Genomic DNA, 17,875 nt, shown 5'->3' on the forward strand with positions numbered 1-17,875 from the left:
TTATAGAATCATAGAATCATAGAGTTGGAAGAGACCACAAGGGCCATCAAGTCCAACCCCCTGCCAAGCAGGAAACACCATCAGAGCACTCCTGACATATGGTTGTCAAGTCTCTGCTTAAAGACCTCCAAAGAAGGAGACTCCACCACACTCCTTGGCAGCAAATTCCACTGTCGAACAGCTCTTACTGTCAGGAAGTTCTTCCTAATGTTTAGGTGGAATCTTCTTTCTTGTAGTTTGGAACCATTGCTGTTCCAAACTACAAGAAACTACAAGAAAGAATTATGTTCTTAACCCCTTTACACCAGTATAATGCCAGGCACCTTGTGTAGTTCAATAAGACAAAATTGTGGCAGCCCAAGTCAGGGAGTTACAAAGACATGGAGCTGTATCAGTTCCTTCAGTATTAAGTTGTATTGCTGTTGACTGAAGTGAAGTGCTGTAGCTGATTTTCTATAGAAGGTGTCTAGGAAAAGAGAGCTCTTGGCTAATAAGGCCCCAAACAATGCAGATTAAAATTTATGTCAACATCACAACTATTGTTTTAATTTAATTTTGATGTACAGAAGCTGATATCTTTCAATATGAAAGTAGAGAAACACCATCCCCTTTTAAACCTGCTGACGGGGGGGGGGGGGGGGGGATAAAAATGAACCCTATACATTCATCTTTTCTCAAGCAAGAAATACAATGTTCCTTGCTCTTCAAGTTAGTCATCATTTCTGAAAGAAAGGATCTTCAAACAGACAGTAATGTGGTTCAAGAAAAAATGCACCTGCCATTATCCTGCACTCCGTCTGTTTACAATATGGACTATTTAGACAGGGGGAAAATGCTGAGATGCAGGAATTTATCAAAGCATGCAACTTCTAGGGATACGCGGGGACCTCAGCATCTTGTGTATCTGACCAAGGAAATGATGGGTGCCACCTTTACTCCCAAATGTGGCATGCTCCATAATGTCCCCTCCGAGATGGCTAAGTGCTGACACAGAGGCAGAGGGAGAGAGTGACAGGCATGATATGACCATCACTAGACATGTATCAGTACCATACCATTTGAAGACATTTTATTTCCAAAAGGGTGTGCTACCTAGAAAGTTAAGATATAGGAGAAATGGTAGCACACACTTCCCTTCTCCAAAATAAGGAAGATACATGAAAATCCTAGCACAGGAGGAAATATTGAGAAGTGGCAAGAGTGCTCATAGCATGAATGCATAATCCTCCATCCCATACTCACATTACTTTCAAGTCCCAGTCTCCACAGGTTACAAAAATCGACTTGACGCTGGGATCCAAGAGGCCTTCCTTTGCCATCCACTCATCGACCCTCTGAAAGAAACAGATGAGCTTTCTGAGACATGGAAAAGAGACACAACAGTTAAATGCTGATAAGCCTCACAATCACAAGAGAAGAAAATTGTGATCTTATCCGACACGGCTGTCCCCCCTCCCATCTCATTCTGTTCCCCTCCTCATCTCTATGAAAGTATGCTTGGACCTTTGAAGATTTCTGATAGGAGACATCAAGCGGCCAGAAAAGGGGTGATCTTATCAGGAATCACAACACTTCTGCTTACAGAATGGCCGTCACATTTTAATATTACTTGGCCATTTCCTGTGTGTCTTGAATAGCCTTCCCCACACCATAATACAGATAGCTTGTTAAATCAACAGTTACAAAAGGTCCTTTTTCAACATACCCAAAGCAATTGCCTACAGAATCGTGTTTGGATCTGAACAAGCTGGACTTTTAACCAAGGAGACCCATCAAGAAATCAAATGTGGAATAGCAGAGTACAAAAATAAGGGTTCTTATCCAAATCAGTAGGGAGTGAGAAAGCCTTGCAAATAAATAATCTTGTAAACATAATTATTCCACTGTTTTATTAATCTAACAAATATCAACTTATTCTCTGTAATAGACAGGTGTAAGGACACATTTTCCTCTTTCCAGAAGCAGAAAAGTGGTACAAGAATATGAAACAAGGACAGCAAATAGGGCACAGGGATCAAAAGGGGCCAACAACATGGGAACAGGCTATATAGTAGGAGCACTGGAAAAAACACAAGGAACCATGCAGGGCATTAAAATAACAGGTACTTTCACTATATTGTTTTCTGTGCCTGCTTAAAAAAACCTGTGTTCCATTATGCTTACATGAATTTAATTTTAACATGCAATTTTAACAAGTGATTTTAGTACGCATAATTGTTTTAAAATTACTGATTTTAGTTTACATTTTGTAATGTATCTTGTTTTTAATGTTTGTCTCTTATTAATAACTTGGAGGTATTTTGCTTGAGTGGTGTACAAATTTCATTAAATGAATGAATACCAAAAAAAAGACCCCAGGCACATTCTTGACACCTCCAGATACAGGTAGCAAAGACTTCTGTCTGAAACCCTGTAGAGCCACTGCCAGTCATTTTAGGCAATAGTGATCTAGATTGTCCAGTGGTCTGACTAAATATAGGATAGATTCTCATGTTCTCAGCAGGGTGTATCAACCCTTTGCTGGAGCTGCAATTCTTCAAGTGCCAACGTTACTCAGTAGCTCCACCCTTCTGGATGGAATTGTAAAATATAATTGTTTCATCCTGAGCACCCTATGCAAATTTTCTTCACTTGTCTTATATTGAATGGGCCTTCAGGGTATCGCTGGTGGCCCTAACCACAGAAAGGAGACCCAAAGAGTAGTAAACTATGAAGGTTCATTCCACCTGTCAGGGGAGATTTTTGAGCAAAGAGCAGAAGAAAAGTCTTCTCATCCGGGCCAGCTGAGGCTGCTTCTAATGCAGTCAGGAGAAAGACTCACAACTGAATAGCATCCAGGGATTCATAGCTGTCCCCTTTCGCTTCACTCAGGCAATTTCAAGCTACCCCTGAAGCAAGAGAGCACAACTTTAACCTCTAATCAGATTTCCTTACACTAGCTGTGGTTACAATTGTTTTGATTAAGAACCATTAGGCACAAATCCTGATGGGAGCAACACATCGAGCTGCAGTCAGAATAGGCTCTCCCTCCTGGAGGACTCCATCCATAGATGCCAAACAACAAAAGCTATTGATTGTAAAAGTACTTTCAGCTAATTAAGCCTTAAATGCGGCAGGAATTCAACATTAAGCAGATGGCACTATTAAGATTATCTCCTGCATTCAGGACCCTCACAGACAAGATTTCATGGGCACTATTCTTTCTGTTTATTACCGAGTATTTAAGTAGATATGTCCATTAATTTATCATCTTTCATGCAGTTGTCTTAATGCAACATTGCTGACCCCTGAAGACCATCTCCTGTAAGAGAGTCCCCCCAACACACACCTCCCCTCATGACTTCTGGCAGGAGTCTGGACATGCTGTCAGTACCTTTGACAAGAACAGCTGGAAATGACAGATCAATGGTTCAATATTCTCAACAGCATGTCACTGATGTGACAGCAAATGTTATTCTAATGAAGCTGTAATCATAGTCAAATTACGTGGTTCAATACACAGGAAGAGGAAGGGGGAAGGGAAAGGAGGTGTCAGAGGTCAGGAACTAAAGGTTATTAGGCTTACCTCAAGCACTTGCTGGAGACTGGGCTGTCCATCCACCATGGCTTGAATAATTCCAGTCAGCTGAAACAAAGGAAATGGAGAAAACAAAAACAAAGAAATCAGTGATAACACTAAAAAGAATGGATTTTTCCCCCTGCTCTTCTCACTGATACTGCAAAATACTGCTGTGCTGCATATAGATGATACCAAAGAACTGGCACTCATAGAAATCCAGATGAGGGATCTGTCCGAAGCAAGGAAGAATACTGTTCTAAGCTTCACAGTCAGCTAAGTTTGAGATTTTAAAGGAGACCCAAACACAACAGTTATCCCAGTTATAACATGAACGGTCTTTGGTTAGAACAGCATTTTCTCTCAGCTGAGATTTATTTGAGGCCTGTATCTTCCTCTTGCAGGCTGGGGCTCCGGCTCACCAGTTTGATCTATCAAAATTAATAGAACTAAAATTATTCCTTGCCCAGGCACAATCAATCTTGCCCACATCTCTTCTCTTCTTGTGCACAATAATTTAGCTAATAGAGCTGACATATTCAGGGGATGAGTCAGAAGGATCCTCCTCTTTCAATTCAAGGTGTTGGACTAGATGACATCCATGCTTCCTTTCCAGAGCCACACTTCAGTGATTCTATGAACCTGTTCAAGATGTATGTTCAGTGTCCTCCTTAATGTACCAACTGCAGTTGGTGGATGAGAGAGAGCCTTTTCAGCTGTGGCATCGAAACTGTGGAACAGATCCACATGCATGTTCATGCACTCTCTCAGCCTCAAACTGTGATTGTGAGCAAGTCAGTGTCTCTTACTTACACTCTAGTTCGCTTCTCATACAGTAGGGCAGAGGTTTTCAAGCTTTTTGAGTCCATGGCTCCCTTGACCAAGTACATTCTTTCTGCGGCACCTCTATGGGGCTCATGAGCCCAGTTATGTCACCCCTTGCCTGCAGAGCTGGCAGCCTCTCACCCTTTTTCGAACACCCTCCCTTGTGGTGTGTTCCCTCAGCCTCCTCCCCTCTCCCCTCTCCTTGGGAGTCCTATGGGCAGCCACAGCTGCCATGCCTGGTCTCTCAGCTGCCCCCCCTGCCCCAAAGAGAGGTGCCTTCTCACACATGGGCCTGGGAAGTACCCCCTCTCCAGCCCCAGAGGCACCATTCGCCTGCAGAGTTTGTAGCCAGGGCTGCTGCAACAAACAGCTGTGCAAGCCTTTGGAAGGCAGAGATGCAAGAGGGCATCGGAGGGAGGGAGGGAGGGAGGGAGGGAGGGAGGGAGGGAGGCACCCCTGACTATCATTCAGGGCACCTCAGGGTACCACAGCACACTGGTTGAAAACTACTGCTTTAGGGAATGGAAGAGAAGAGGCGACAGCCTTGCTGTTTGTCACAGAAGAACAGTTGTCATGTAATGATACAATGATATCAGGACCACTAGTGCTATATGAATACTTTCTCCAGAGTATCAAATATTTACCTTAGGGGAGCCCTGCAGTTGGTGCTCTAGTTTAATAGAATAAGTAAAACGCCTGCCATTTTAGTGTGCAAGTTTTTTCAGTGCCATTCCTACCGCATCCCTTATTTACATTTTACAGCCCAAGGTGTCTTCGGACACTCCCGTACACTAGTGATTAACACAAGAGAAAAGGAGCATAAATAGATAAATAAAATAAACCTCTCCGGAAAAGCGAGATGCTCAGGGCATCAGTGGTGCTGCTTTCCTGGGAATGGAGGAATAAGTATCAAAACATTATCAGACAGGAGTACAAAGCTATCTTTCCAATTTTATAGACATTCGCAAATTTAATTTGAGAAAAATACTTTGCATTTTTAAAAAGCGCAAAGACATCATTCTCAGTACTCTTTTTATACTTACACTGTTATTTCAAGAAGATCACCCATGGGTCTACATTAAGCCTGAAGCAAATAAGTTTCATAGTTAAGACAGAAACATAAGGTTGTGTACAATGCTGCTGTTCCATTTGCACAGCAGACTTCCACTTATGCAAAGAAAGTTCCCCCTCCTCTCCCCTGCAGCCCCCCACCACCTCAAAATCTGCTCCAGAAGGTTGGAGGGCCTTCGCAAGCTGATTTTGGGAGTGCACAAGGAGAGGCATGGAAGGGGAAGTCCTGCTGTTCACTTGCAGAGTATTGACTACAACTCAATAACTCTACAGCAGTGATAGCCTAGAGTGAAAGGGTAGAGTGATCATTTTGCTTAACAAAATACACCAAACTGATGACAAAAACACAAAGGTTAGTTAGTCCCAGGCCTCTGTTCTGATACAGGAAACCCTAATCCTTATGTACCATTGGGAGATGCTTAATAATAAAAACTCCATACACAAACCCTTCACAACTTCCCTCCCCCCATCCCACCAGGGTGATCTACCACCATGTGCCCTGTGGGAAGGATTCCAGGAGTAGAAGGAAGGCTGCTGCAGCTGGACTATTTCCTTCCCACAAGATCCTGATGGGTTTTTAATAGTATTGTTTATTGTATTTTTAAAGTATGTAATTGAATGTTACTTGTAAGCAGCCTTGGTAGGATTTATATCTCAAAAGGGAAAATATAAATAATTTAAATAAATAACACTAAATAAACACACAATTTGACACTTTTTAGTAGATTTATAATGGGGAAATTTCTTTCTATAACCAAATCTATTTAGCAAGCAGCTTTATTGTGAAAGGCAGATAATAACCTGCACCCCACAAAAGCCAGATTGTCACTGAACCTCTATTCTAAGAATTAAGCAAAGGCCAGACTTGCATTTGTATTTCTTTTTTGCTATAAAACTTCTGTTTCACTCTTACAGTGCACAACATTCTTCTCTATCCCCATTCATTCTTTTTGGTTTAATGCAACTAAATGTAAAGTGGTTTGAGTCTATAGTAGGGATACATAAGGCAAGTGAGCTGGCCAGTCTTTAGGATGGGGAACCTGTGGTCCACCCAATATTGTTGGACTCCATCAGCTCCAGCCAGCACTTTCAGTCCTGTTTCCCAACTGAAACCAAGCCCAGGTACATGAAACTTCATTTTGACTCTCCCTCTTCTATTGCCTCTCCCACAACCACAAGCCAGTTCTCAAATATTCAAAATTTAGGCTGTAGACTCCTCAGGGGCGTGTGTCCTGCCATTTCTTTATGTTGTAAGTGCCACTGGTGGTGCTATACAAATAATAAATAATATTAGATAGAAAACATGGTGCAGCACCAGCAAGCAAGATTCCATGCTTGCGTTTCTTTGGCTGGCTATCATTGGAGTGTGTGTGTGTGTGTGTGTGTGTGTGTGTGTGTATAAAGATTAAACTCCAGTTAAACTGTAATTGAATCTAATGAATACCAAATACCTGACTAGCTGAATAAGCAGCTCATAATGGAAAATTATTTTCTTGCAGTAACATCCCTAGAATGGTAACATATACCTTTTAGGGGGGAATTTTTAATTTTCAGAATGCAATGTTCCTCTAGGTGGACTCCTGAAGTTCATCAAGTCATTATTAGGTGGAATTTTAAGAAGAGAGGGGGTCAGAGAGGCTGCATTCTTGAAACTGTTTTAATATTAATCCATAGTTTAATTAGGTAATAGCAGATGCCTACAGGCTTCACATACTCTTGAAAAGGAAAATAAGTGTGTATGTTAACCGTTCTATGCCTCTTTCATTCCTTTTCTGTGTTATGAGAGAAAAAAATTCCCTAACAACCAAAAATGGACTGCAAAGAATAGAGCGACATGGACCAGAATCCAAATCTATTCTGTATATGGCATGGCTGTTCCTGCAAGTCCAGTTGAGATGTCTATTACAACATGTTCCCATATTTTCTGGAATCAATTTCAGTTTATGCACCCTGATGATGTGAACAGTTTCTTGCTCTCTTGACTCCTGTCCATTCTGGTTGGTGAAAGCCAGTTGAGGGTGGGGCCCAACCAGGTAGGTCCAGGGTGTGGTGAACACATCTTTGCACAATAGAGTGGTGCCTGGTGCCCTTAAACAAGCAGTAGTGCATCCACCCATAGAGAAGCCCACTCTGGACCCTGCAGTTCACAGTAACTATCTCCCAGTCATGAATGCCCCCTCATGGACAAGGCGGTAGTGATAGTGGTGGTGGTACTATTGTAGGAGTTCCTGGAAGAGACAATCTATTTGAAATTGGCTCTAGGAATCCCACAAGATTCCCTCTTTCTGTCTTGTGATTACCACCAGTATGTTTCAGCTGAAAATATGAAAAAACAAATAGTTCATGCTCAGGTTTATGCTTCCCTGACCCCAGGCTAAGAAGAAAACACCTACGGTCTGCCCACCTGGCTTTAATAGTAGCCAGAATTTGAGCACTTTACACCGCAGGCCATTGTGGAAGAGTACAGTGTAGTATGGAAAAAAGAAACTATGTAAGTTGGTCCATGTCTTCTAGCTCCCTCTGTTGACAAAGTATTTCTGGCCCTGTGAGCTAGGTTATCTAGGAAAAAAACCAGCATTAGCCCAGACTCACAATTCTGTTTAATTCCACATCAGTAAAATAGATCTCATGGTGCTCCAGGCAACAAGTCACATTTTTCAGATAACTCCACAGAAATTTGGATAAAGGTGTGCAATTAGTCAATTTGCCACATATGCTTCCCTTTACCTTGGCAAGCCCTGCAGCTTTCCCTTATGGAAATGGCGAAGACAGAAGAGGGCAGCACACCAGACACTTCAAGACAATGTCAACAGCATGGATTTTCCTCTGGTGTTTATCTCGTACACCATCGTATTTCTAGCTTGAGACAGTTTGCTGATTACATAAGCACTTGTCTCTGGCGTACCATCAGATAATCGGACCTGGCCTTTCTGTGCAGACAAAAAGACCTATAAAGCTTACTGTCTATAAGTAGAGGTGCAGAGACAAAGCCTTTTACCAGCATTTAGCAAAATCAGTGCTTTGGGGAAAGCATAGAGGAGGGTTGCCGTTCACAGCTATTTAGACAAAAGCTTACAATAAGAGGTGAGAGAGAGGATACACAGGGGAACAGAAGAATAAGGGGCTCATTAGGTGACCCAGGAGCTGTGTAGCCTGCTACCCATGCTATCATTCACCACACTAGACACTACCATGACAGCTAGAAACGCTGGCAGAAGATGGGAAAGGATTTAAATACCCTTGAATGTCATACAAAAGGGAGAAGTTGGGCCACGTTCACCTTGTCCCATCATAGTAACATGCAAAGACATGACATGCACCTGTTCAAATGATACCATGCATGCATCTGCTCAAAATGCCACATTTTGGCATTTTGGCATGGAAAATTGCAAGCAGAATTTCTGCTTACGGTAGAGCAATAGCCTCCCCTTTCCCCCATGCCATTTCCAATTGCTGTCTTTGATACAGAAGTTGATCTAGGTATCAGGATCCCAGCACTGAATAGATTGTGAGCATAATGTACAGTAGTTTGTCTTGAATATTTCACTGTACCACAACTTCTTTTCTTCTCCATTTTAAAACTAGGAAATAACTAGGTTATTTTGGTGAGGAAGCCAATACACCAGACTTACCAGCAAAGTTTTAGCATTATATGAATTAGCCTGGAGAGTTGATGGCATACACTCTCCCCTCTCTTCCTTTCATGTGTAGCAATTCCCTCTCCCTTTCCTAACTTGCAGCAAACCATAATCCAGGGTTTAATTTTTTAAACATTATTTTTACTCTTAAAAATGCTCCAAGAAAGGAGAGGGGAAAAGTGGCTTCATGATTGGCACAAGGGCCAGCCAATCAATGCAATGCAAATCCAGCTTCTGTTGAACATCAGAAAAACAGTTTCCCCTGAGTTTAGTCTGGAGCAAATGATTTTACACGCACTTCAGAGTGGGCTCACTGGTAAAATTATGTACATCTAGATGCATCCTGAATTTGGCAGCCATATTTAATCAATGCACAAACTACTTCCTGCTGAACTGAAGTTTTTGCATGGGAACTGGACAGTGGCAGGAAGGCAATAAGGAAACCGGGGGAAATATGTTGAACCAGTGTCAGTGGCTACGGCTGTTTAAGGTACAAATCTGATCCTGCTGCAAATTCTCACTAGTTCCAAAGCTTGTACTAGAAACTGCCTAAACATTTTCCACCATTTCTCCATGATGAGGAGAGCTAGAAAATGAGTTACAGCTATCAATCTTAGCTTTGTAAAAATCAAACTCCCTAAACTACTTCAATGATACAAGTATATCAGAAACTAACTAATGCATTCTAGTGCACTAATAAGAACAAACAATAAGCTAAGATTTCAGCAACTGCAGGGAAACTGCAGCAACAAGAAATATTCAACTCTAGGAAAATGAAGCATTTTACCTCTGTGCAGAAAGGTGTGAGCTGTGGATGGACCACTGGCTGCACATACATATGGAAGGTGGATTCAATCTCCATTGTCCGACCATTTAGCTTCAGGATGGGGAACTCAATGATCTCCTACAATAAGAAAATTAATACATTAAATGTTACTTTTAAGAAACATTCAGGGAAGTTAAAAGGCAAGCTACAACTGAAAGGAAAGTACAGGTACACGTAATATCTGACAAAGAGCAGTAGTCAGGATGGGAACAATGGCTTGAAATCGAAACCGAAGAACTACAAGCAGAATGAAATGAAATGGGGATTTCCTGCCCCCTCCATCCTGCTGAGCCCCTTGCACCCCTCGAAAAACCACTCAGGAGGGTCACTGAATGCAACACAGAAGACTGCAGCAACATGAGCAGAATTCCCTGCTGTTATGGCTCCGTTGGATGGATCCAAGGCAAAGGGATTTTTCTCAAAGGACCTCACCGTTCTACACAGATGGGCAAATTTAGTCCAATTTATTACTGCATCCCTTCTCCAGGACTTATTTTTTGCAGCCACAACACTCTCAAAAATCTTGCACTGAAGCCAACCACACACTGGTTAGGGCAGGAAAGGCAGCAAAGAAGGCCTATTTTGCTGCTGCCACTTCATCCTCTGCTAGTCAGCTGTCACTCTGCTTTGCAGTGATCTTAATGCCCTAGTTGGTAGAGAACCATATGAGGTGTCTAATGTCAGAATTGGCTGGGCTTTGTGGGATCAGCTTCAGTTGATGCAGCCTGAGGACGTTGACAAGTTGCTTGCGGCTATGCATCAAAACTACTTACTTGAGCTCAGTTCCTCAGTGATAATAAAACTTAGCCAGAAGGGCATGGCTAGGTGGATCCAAGCATTAAATGGCAGGGTGGTGTCTGCTGCTGTGAAAAAGGCAGTAGTGTGTCTATGCCTAAAATTGTTCGCCCTGCGCCCACTAGTCTGGCTATCAACTGGTTTCTAATACACCTTTCTTGGGAAGTTGATTGAGAGGGTTACGGTATGTGCAGCTGTAGGCATGCTTAGATGAAACTGATCTAGACCCATTTCAGTCTGGTTTCAGACCTGCTTTTGGGAACGAATCAGCCTTGATCACCCTAATGGATGGCCTTTACTGGGAGAGGGCTAAAGGGAGTGTGGCATTGCTTCATCAGCTTGATCTCTGTTATTTTTATACCATCAACCATGATATTCTCCTGGACTGGCTCCGTGGGATGCTCTGGAAGTAAAAAATGCTATTGCCTGCTATTGACTGTTTACTACATTTCTGTAGATCTTATTAAAATTGTTAGCATTAAATATTATCATTACTTATTATATGTGGCCATCTGTTACATGATACTTTGCAAAGAGCAGGCTTCACAAGTTCCTACCCAAGGGGGCTTTAAACCTAAGAATACACACATGAAATAGAGGAAAGGGAGAAAAATGTACATTGCATGTAAATATACAAATAAACTTCAGCTCACATACCACAATATCATCCCATTTGTCCCAGGTGCAAATATCTAGAACTGTAGGCACAGCCTGTTGGGTTTCCGCTTTTGAGAAACTCTTCCACAGAAACTCAAGACAAATGTTAGACTATCTTCCACCCACACACCATATCCATATATACACAAACACTCATGTACATAACCCTGTACACTGTAGACATTATTATGTTCTGTGGTAAATTTATACTGATAAGAAGGAAAGAGAAACAACAGCATGTTCGACTATTTGAAAAATCAAAAATTTACATGGGCTTGTTAATAAAAAGTTTAAGCAAATGCAGTTATGATAGATTTAGCAATTATTAAAATATACACATAGAATTTAAAAAAAACATCCAAGGAATAAAAACGATAAACTCCTTTGTCTCTTTCCTCCACACTCCACCCCCTCCCGAGTTTAATGTAAGAGGAGTGACAATTTGCTTGGTGTCTTTAAAGGATAATTTGTCTGCGTTATTTAATAGAGAAGCATGATGCTGGGGCTCTGGAGTGCAAATGAGCCCACTGAGTGATAGCCAAGCATTGAGCCTCTCAAATCACTTGTGGAGAAAAGAGAGAATAAAAAAAATTGCTTTTTAATATTCAAAAACAGTTTGCAAAATTTAATCAAAGCACAGCAAAAGCTAACATTTTTACCACTTTGACATTTTTATTAGTGCTTTCATAAATTTTTAAAACATGAATAGAATTAGTTTAAAAACAACAACAAAAAACTGCCTGAAAACATCTGGAAGAGGGAAAAGACGACGAAAGAGAAAAAGAAAAGCTCCTCTGCCAGGCAACATTTGCATCTTAAGAAGCCAACTGCTGCTGTGCAGGCGCTGAACAAAGCTTTTGGGCCATGACCATACCATCACTGCCCATCCTGACTTGTGAGGTCATAAATGTCAGGCAATGACATCAGTATGCTGAGAAAGCAACATGTATACAACAAACAACTTTAAGATTTTGACTGTGTATCCCTCCTTTGGAAATAAAAAAGGAAGATAAAGAAAAAAGGAACCAATGATTAAATTCTGTAAATACTCATCTTAAGCTTTTATTCGGTGGGCACCAATATAGAATTTATTAAAACATAGGATATACAGAGCTCTAATCCTGCAAACTACATTTAGGAGAGGTAGGTATCACAACACCACCCTCTATATCAGAGGCAGGAGAACTGTAGAGAGATAGGGAGAGTGAGGAGAATTTTTCTATTTACAATTTAAAAGTATGAAAAAAATCAGAAAGATATTAAACACTCAAGAGCAAAGTTAAGATGTAACTGCTTTTCAGCATTCTGCTATTATAAAGCAAAGAAAAGTATACTGCTAGGAAAAATAGATACTATTTGTCAGATGAAATGAATTTTAGTATAGGGAATCTCCATGATGAGGGCAGACCATCTGTACAAATTTCAAATAATTCAGATTAAAATGCCTTAGTTACAGCAGCTTACAAATTTTGGCTGGAGTGATTTTTGCCACTTCCAACTTTTTTGTTTGTTTCTGGCCAATAGATAATGTATCTTTTAAGATAACAGCAGTACATGACCAGGACAAAATTCAATAGGTACAATTTTACCGCTTGCTATAAACACACACTAAATTCCTGTTCAGTGATCAGCAATTACATGAAGGGTGATAACTGTTACAGAAGGTGCACTTCACAGCATTTCCTTTAAAAAACGGCGGGGGGCATTTTAGAAATCAAAAGATTTTTAGGGTTTGAAAATTACAATCGTAATATCTTTAGAGATTGAAAATTAAGGGCTTGCACCTTAACTTCTGCAGAATGTAAGCTTTCTAGTCTTTCTATAGGCTCACATGCTGCATTCATATGCCCTCAACTAGAGCAGAGTATGCCTGAAAAACTGATGTGCTGATAATACCCATTAGTAACTTTGCTCAATTTACTTTTGATTCAACATGCACATGAGCGGGGTCTGCAGTTGATAACAAATTTGCATGAGCTCGGTTGTCATATTTTAACATAGCATATATTGTATTAAACAACAACATGCCACTGCTCCTATTTCAATGCAACCACAAGCTGTAACCAGGGTTTGTTGCGGGGCTTGGAGAGACAAGCCACAAGTCTCTGTTTGGATACCATGCTAAGTAAAACCCTGGCTTAGCTCACAGGAGTGCAGAAGGAAGACTGGGAAAGGGGTCGGTGGCAGATGTTCTTCTCCAGAAACGTCCTGCTCTCCCCTCATCCTGTGCAATTCACCTCAAGGAACACTCCTCAGGTAGAGAAACAACATATGGGTATATACCCCACCTTCAAGTTTCCCTTTCCCCACCATGCTATATGCCCCCTGCTCACCCACGAGCCTCATGCAACACACAGCAAGAAGTGGACATGGTCTGTCAGTGATAGGGCTTTTAACAGCATCAAGCCTGCCTAAATCTCTCTCTTCTACTACTCCTAGCAGGTCAACTCGTGGGACAACAGATGATCTTAGGCATTAAGGGAGACAGACCCAGGCAAGCAGCACAACTTCAGGAGGGCTAGTTTAAAACAGCTGGAGGAAATAAAATGAACAAGTCTGAAAATTTTTATGATAGCCCAAATTATTGCCGGCCTATGAAAACTATCAGACTACAAAAGACTGACAGGGAAAAAATCAGATGCCCTCGGGAAAAATACAACAGCTTTACTTTCCCACCTCCTTTTCTTGGCTTTCTTGAAAGGAGCAGAAAGGGCCTTCCCAAAAGGCTGTTATCCCAAAGATCGGGGGGGGGGGGGGGGGGGGAGAGAGAGAGAGGCAGAGAGAGAGAGAGAGAGAGAGAGAGAGAGAGAGAGGGAGGGAGGGAGAAAGAGAGAGAGAGAGCGCAATGACTTTTTCTTCCAATGTCTGACAATGTTTGTTCCACCGTATCTACAACAACAGATACCAGCCCTATGAAATCAGCACCACTGCTCACTAACAATGTTAACCAGCCCCACAATGAAATGTAACCTGTGACACCCTGCGCTACTTTCCATTTAAAACTTCCATTTGAAGCACAGCAGAATTTGGGGAGCCTGCTGTCCATCCTGCTAATAAAGACAAGTGTTGGGACCTTTAAAGCTGCCATTCATCTTACGCCTTTATTAATTTCCATTTTCCTAAACCCATGATACATCATGAAATTAGGAGCTGACATTCCTGCAGAAACAAAAATATCTATCAAACATAAAGAGGGAGAAAAAGCGCTCCATTACCCAGAATTTATGGCTTAAAGCCGATCTGTTTCCACTTTTTTTACAAGCATATGGTTTGTTTTAGATAGCCAAAATGTTATTACAGATCTAGAATTTCATTAGGAGCTATTATGAAATGGTAAGCACTTACACACACACAAACAACAGGCTGTGTTTCAGAGCACATAGACACAGACTGGCAACTTATCCAGCTTTCAAGTACTAGAATACATTCACACTGTCAACCCAATTCACAAAGAATTGATGGGAAAAGAAGAACAGAGAGAGGCTGGCAGTTCACGTGGTTGACCTAGCTTGAGCAAAGGGAGTTGGTGCTGCAACAGTACCACCACAGGAAGTACAGGGACAGTTAAGAACGTTTCTGACTGAACCAAATTGGTAGTGCAAGTACAAAAAAAAAAAGCATATTTTGGAAGTTCAATCCACCTTTGCCTTTCCACCAATTTAAACACTCTCTTTCTTAGCATTCCTGTTTGTTTGTTTTTAAGTGAATCATGCCACTTAAGTCAGGCACGTTCCATCAGCAGAATATTATCTGTGTTCTGGCCACACCACCTCTCTTCCAAACTCTGACCTAACAAAGGAAATCCCCACCCTCTGCAAAGTCTTTTGCGCAGCATTAAGCCTCAGATTTTGCCCACTGTTGACAGATTAGCAATCCAGGACATGACACTCATATGCTTAAAGAACCCCATGACACCAGCACCTCAAACACTGAGCCTAGTCATCACACTGCACTTTCCAGGCAAGCAATAACTGTTGTATGCCCAAATTGTGCACTGTCTATTTTTGCTTTAGGATTTTGCCACAATGCCAGCACAAGTTCACTACAACATGAGATACTACAACTATTACTCAAGGAATTATTATGCCATTCCCTTAAACTATAAACAGAGCGAAACCTGTTTCTGTCTGCAAAGCACACTGTCACAATCTAACTAAAAAGGAAGGCAAGGATTCAAATTGCTGCTGATGAAATAATAATCTTTTTAATTCTCTCTATCCATTATTATGAAATCTGTCTACAATTACTTGATTTGAAAACGTCTGCACACAGCCCCAACTCATGCACAAACATATTTGCATTTATATGGTGGGAACACAGTTTCTCATAGCAATTCTAACCTATAAGAGAAACACTAAAAATCAGCTCAACACACACACACACACACACACACACACAGAGTGTGTAGAGAAAAAAGTTATAAATACTCTTACCAAACATGCCTGCTTTAAATCATTCTGTACACAAAAGTCTGCAGTACTTGCGTTCTAAGGAGTTGGCAGCCCATGAAGTGTTTCTGACCCACCACCCTCAAAGGAAAACACACACGCACATGCACACACAGGCAGCCCCCTTATGTAATTTGCCTACCCCACAAAAAGTCGTCAAGAAACAGATGGGAGGCTGAATCTCAACTGGCCTGTTGAAAACTTAAAAGAACTTCCCTTTCCAAGGGATTAGGAAAATTCATGAGGGCCTGTGATTTCAGCACTATAAACCCACCCTATATTTCACTCCACCCTCCTAAAGAAAAAAAAAGCACAACCTCCTTAGCATGATGTCGCTAAGACAAGGAAAAGGGGGGGACGGGACCTAAGGCTCTAGAAACTGTGAGCTTTCTTGCTAAAAGGAAAAGCTACAAGCTTAACTACCTAAAAAACTTCTGAAGAAATCTTGACTTGGGAACACAACGAAAAGAATTACACCGATATCCACAGCGGAACACTTTGTCCACAATATTGGAGGACCTTATTAGATTACAGAAATAAAATACCCACAAAAACATTCAGACTCTCAAATGTTTATCTGAGCAGTGGACAAGAAGCACTCAAAGATCAGTATAAATTTATTGGCAGTGGATAAGATTACCCTATTCAGTTCAAAAAACCACAATTGAGAATAATGTATTTCTGCCCCCCGCAACCGCCCTTGCCATTTTTATAAATAAATATAAAAAAATGAAAGATGCCACAGGAAAATCAGAGCTGACTGTTCTTCCTGCAATAAAAAAGCCCAGTGGCGATGATAGTAAGAGATGTTTCTGATAAGAGAAAGGGCAGCATTCCTTACTTAAAAGACATCCTATTTGCACCTCCAAGAGAGGAAGGAAGTCAGAGTTTCAGCAGCAGCAGCTCATTTCATTCAACAGTTTTTCTCCTATTCTTTGAAAAAGACAAGAAAAAGTCATTTTATGTACAAGGAGCTTGTTTCTTAAACAAACACTTGTGTTTTTGATTTACACCACAGGCTGCTCCTAAATAATTTATGGCGGGTTAAATTTATTGCATAGCCCTGGCCGGCTGCAAATTCGAATTGCCAAATAATTAGATTTTAGGGCAATGCTTATAAATTATCCGCCGATTTGTCCGGACTTGTTTGTCAGTCGCTTTGTGCTCCAGGTCATCTTTGGCATTTTGCTGTTTGTGTTTTAATTGCTGATTTACACTTTGACAGATGAGAGTTGATGCCTCCAAGTTGGGGAGGGGGAGTAAAAGATGTGATAGAAGAATCGGAGATCGTAGAAGGCAGGGGTACCATCCCCCATCTTTTTTTCAAAGGCAATTAGAAGAAGGGACAGCATGTGGACAGTACTGGCCTAGTGAATTTTTAATTATTATTTTAATGAGAGCTGGCTGAGTTGAGCAGTCCTACACTGGCCTCCAGGGGTAATGGACAACATGGCTAAACAGCCGTCTGCCCCCACCCCACAGAGAGACACACAAATACACCCTCAAAAATTCTACAGAACTGACCACACAGACTCATTACAAGAAAGAAAAGCCACTACTGTATTAGTTTAATGAAGGGTCGTTAACTATTCCAACACACATTTACATATATTGTCATTCCAGCTCAACACATCTGTCTTGAAATACTTAAACCGGTATGTTAATCAGTTAACCAAAAAGCCTTTCTAGAGAGTAGTCAATTCCAAATTACATTTGCTGCAGCTACCTGGAAAAAATAAATATGCATACTATATATGTAACAACATGCACACAGAACATAGAATTTTAAATTTAACTGAACTGTCAAATGTATATGTGCAGGAGAAGCAAGAAAATGCCAATTACATAAATGCTTAAAAGTTCCATGTAATGCCTTAAAAGAAAATATTATGAAAATGATCTACCGGTGGTACATGACCCCAGTCAAGCTTGCAAAAATATATCATTTGCCTAATAATAAGTGTTGGAAATGTAATGAGACTGAAGGCACTTTCTACCACCTTTGGTGGACCTGCCCAAAGGTTAAAGCTTTCTGGGAAATGATCTATAATGAAATTAA

General features: G+C 41.1%; 1 protein-coding gene across 1 annotated transcript in view; it reads right to left on the reverse strand.

The window, feature by feature from the left end:
- ERI3 (ERI1 exoribonuclease family member 3) overlaps positions 1-17,875 on the reverse strand; it is a 200,039-nt gene that overhangs the window by 156,091 nt on the left and 26,073 nt on the right. Inside the window, exons 3-5 of the mRNA XM_079980539.1 lie at positions 9,878-9,994; positions 3,566-3,625; positions 1,243-1,334 (exon numbers count right to left, since the gene is read on the reverse strand). Of these exons, the coding sequence (XP_079836665.1) occupies positions 1,243-1,334; positions 3,566-3,625; positions 9,878-9,994 (269 nt within the window). The remainder of the gene's footprint in view (positions 1-1,242; positions 1,335-3,565; positions 3,626-9,877; positions 9,995-17,875) is intronic.

This window comes from Podarcis cretensis (assembly GCF_951804945.1).
Source record: "Podarcis cretensis genome assembly, chromosome: 6".
NCBI lineage: Eukaryota > Metazoa > Chordata > Lepidosauria > Squamata > Lacertidae > Podarcis > Podarcis cretensis.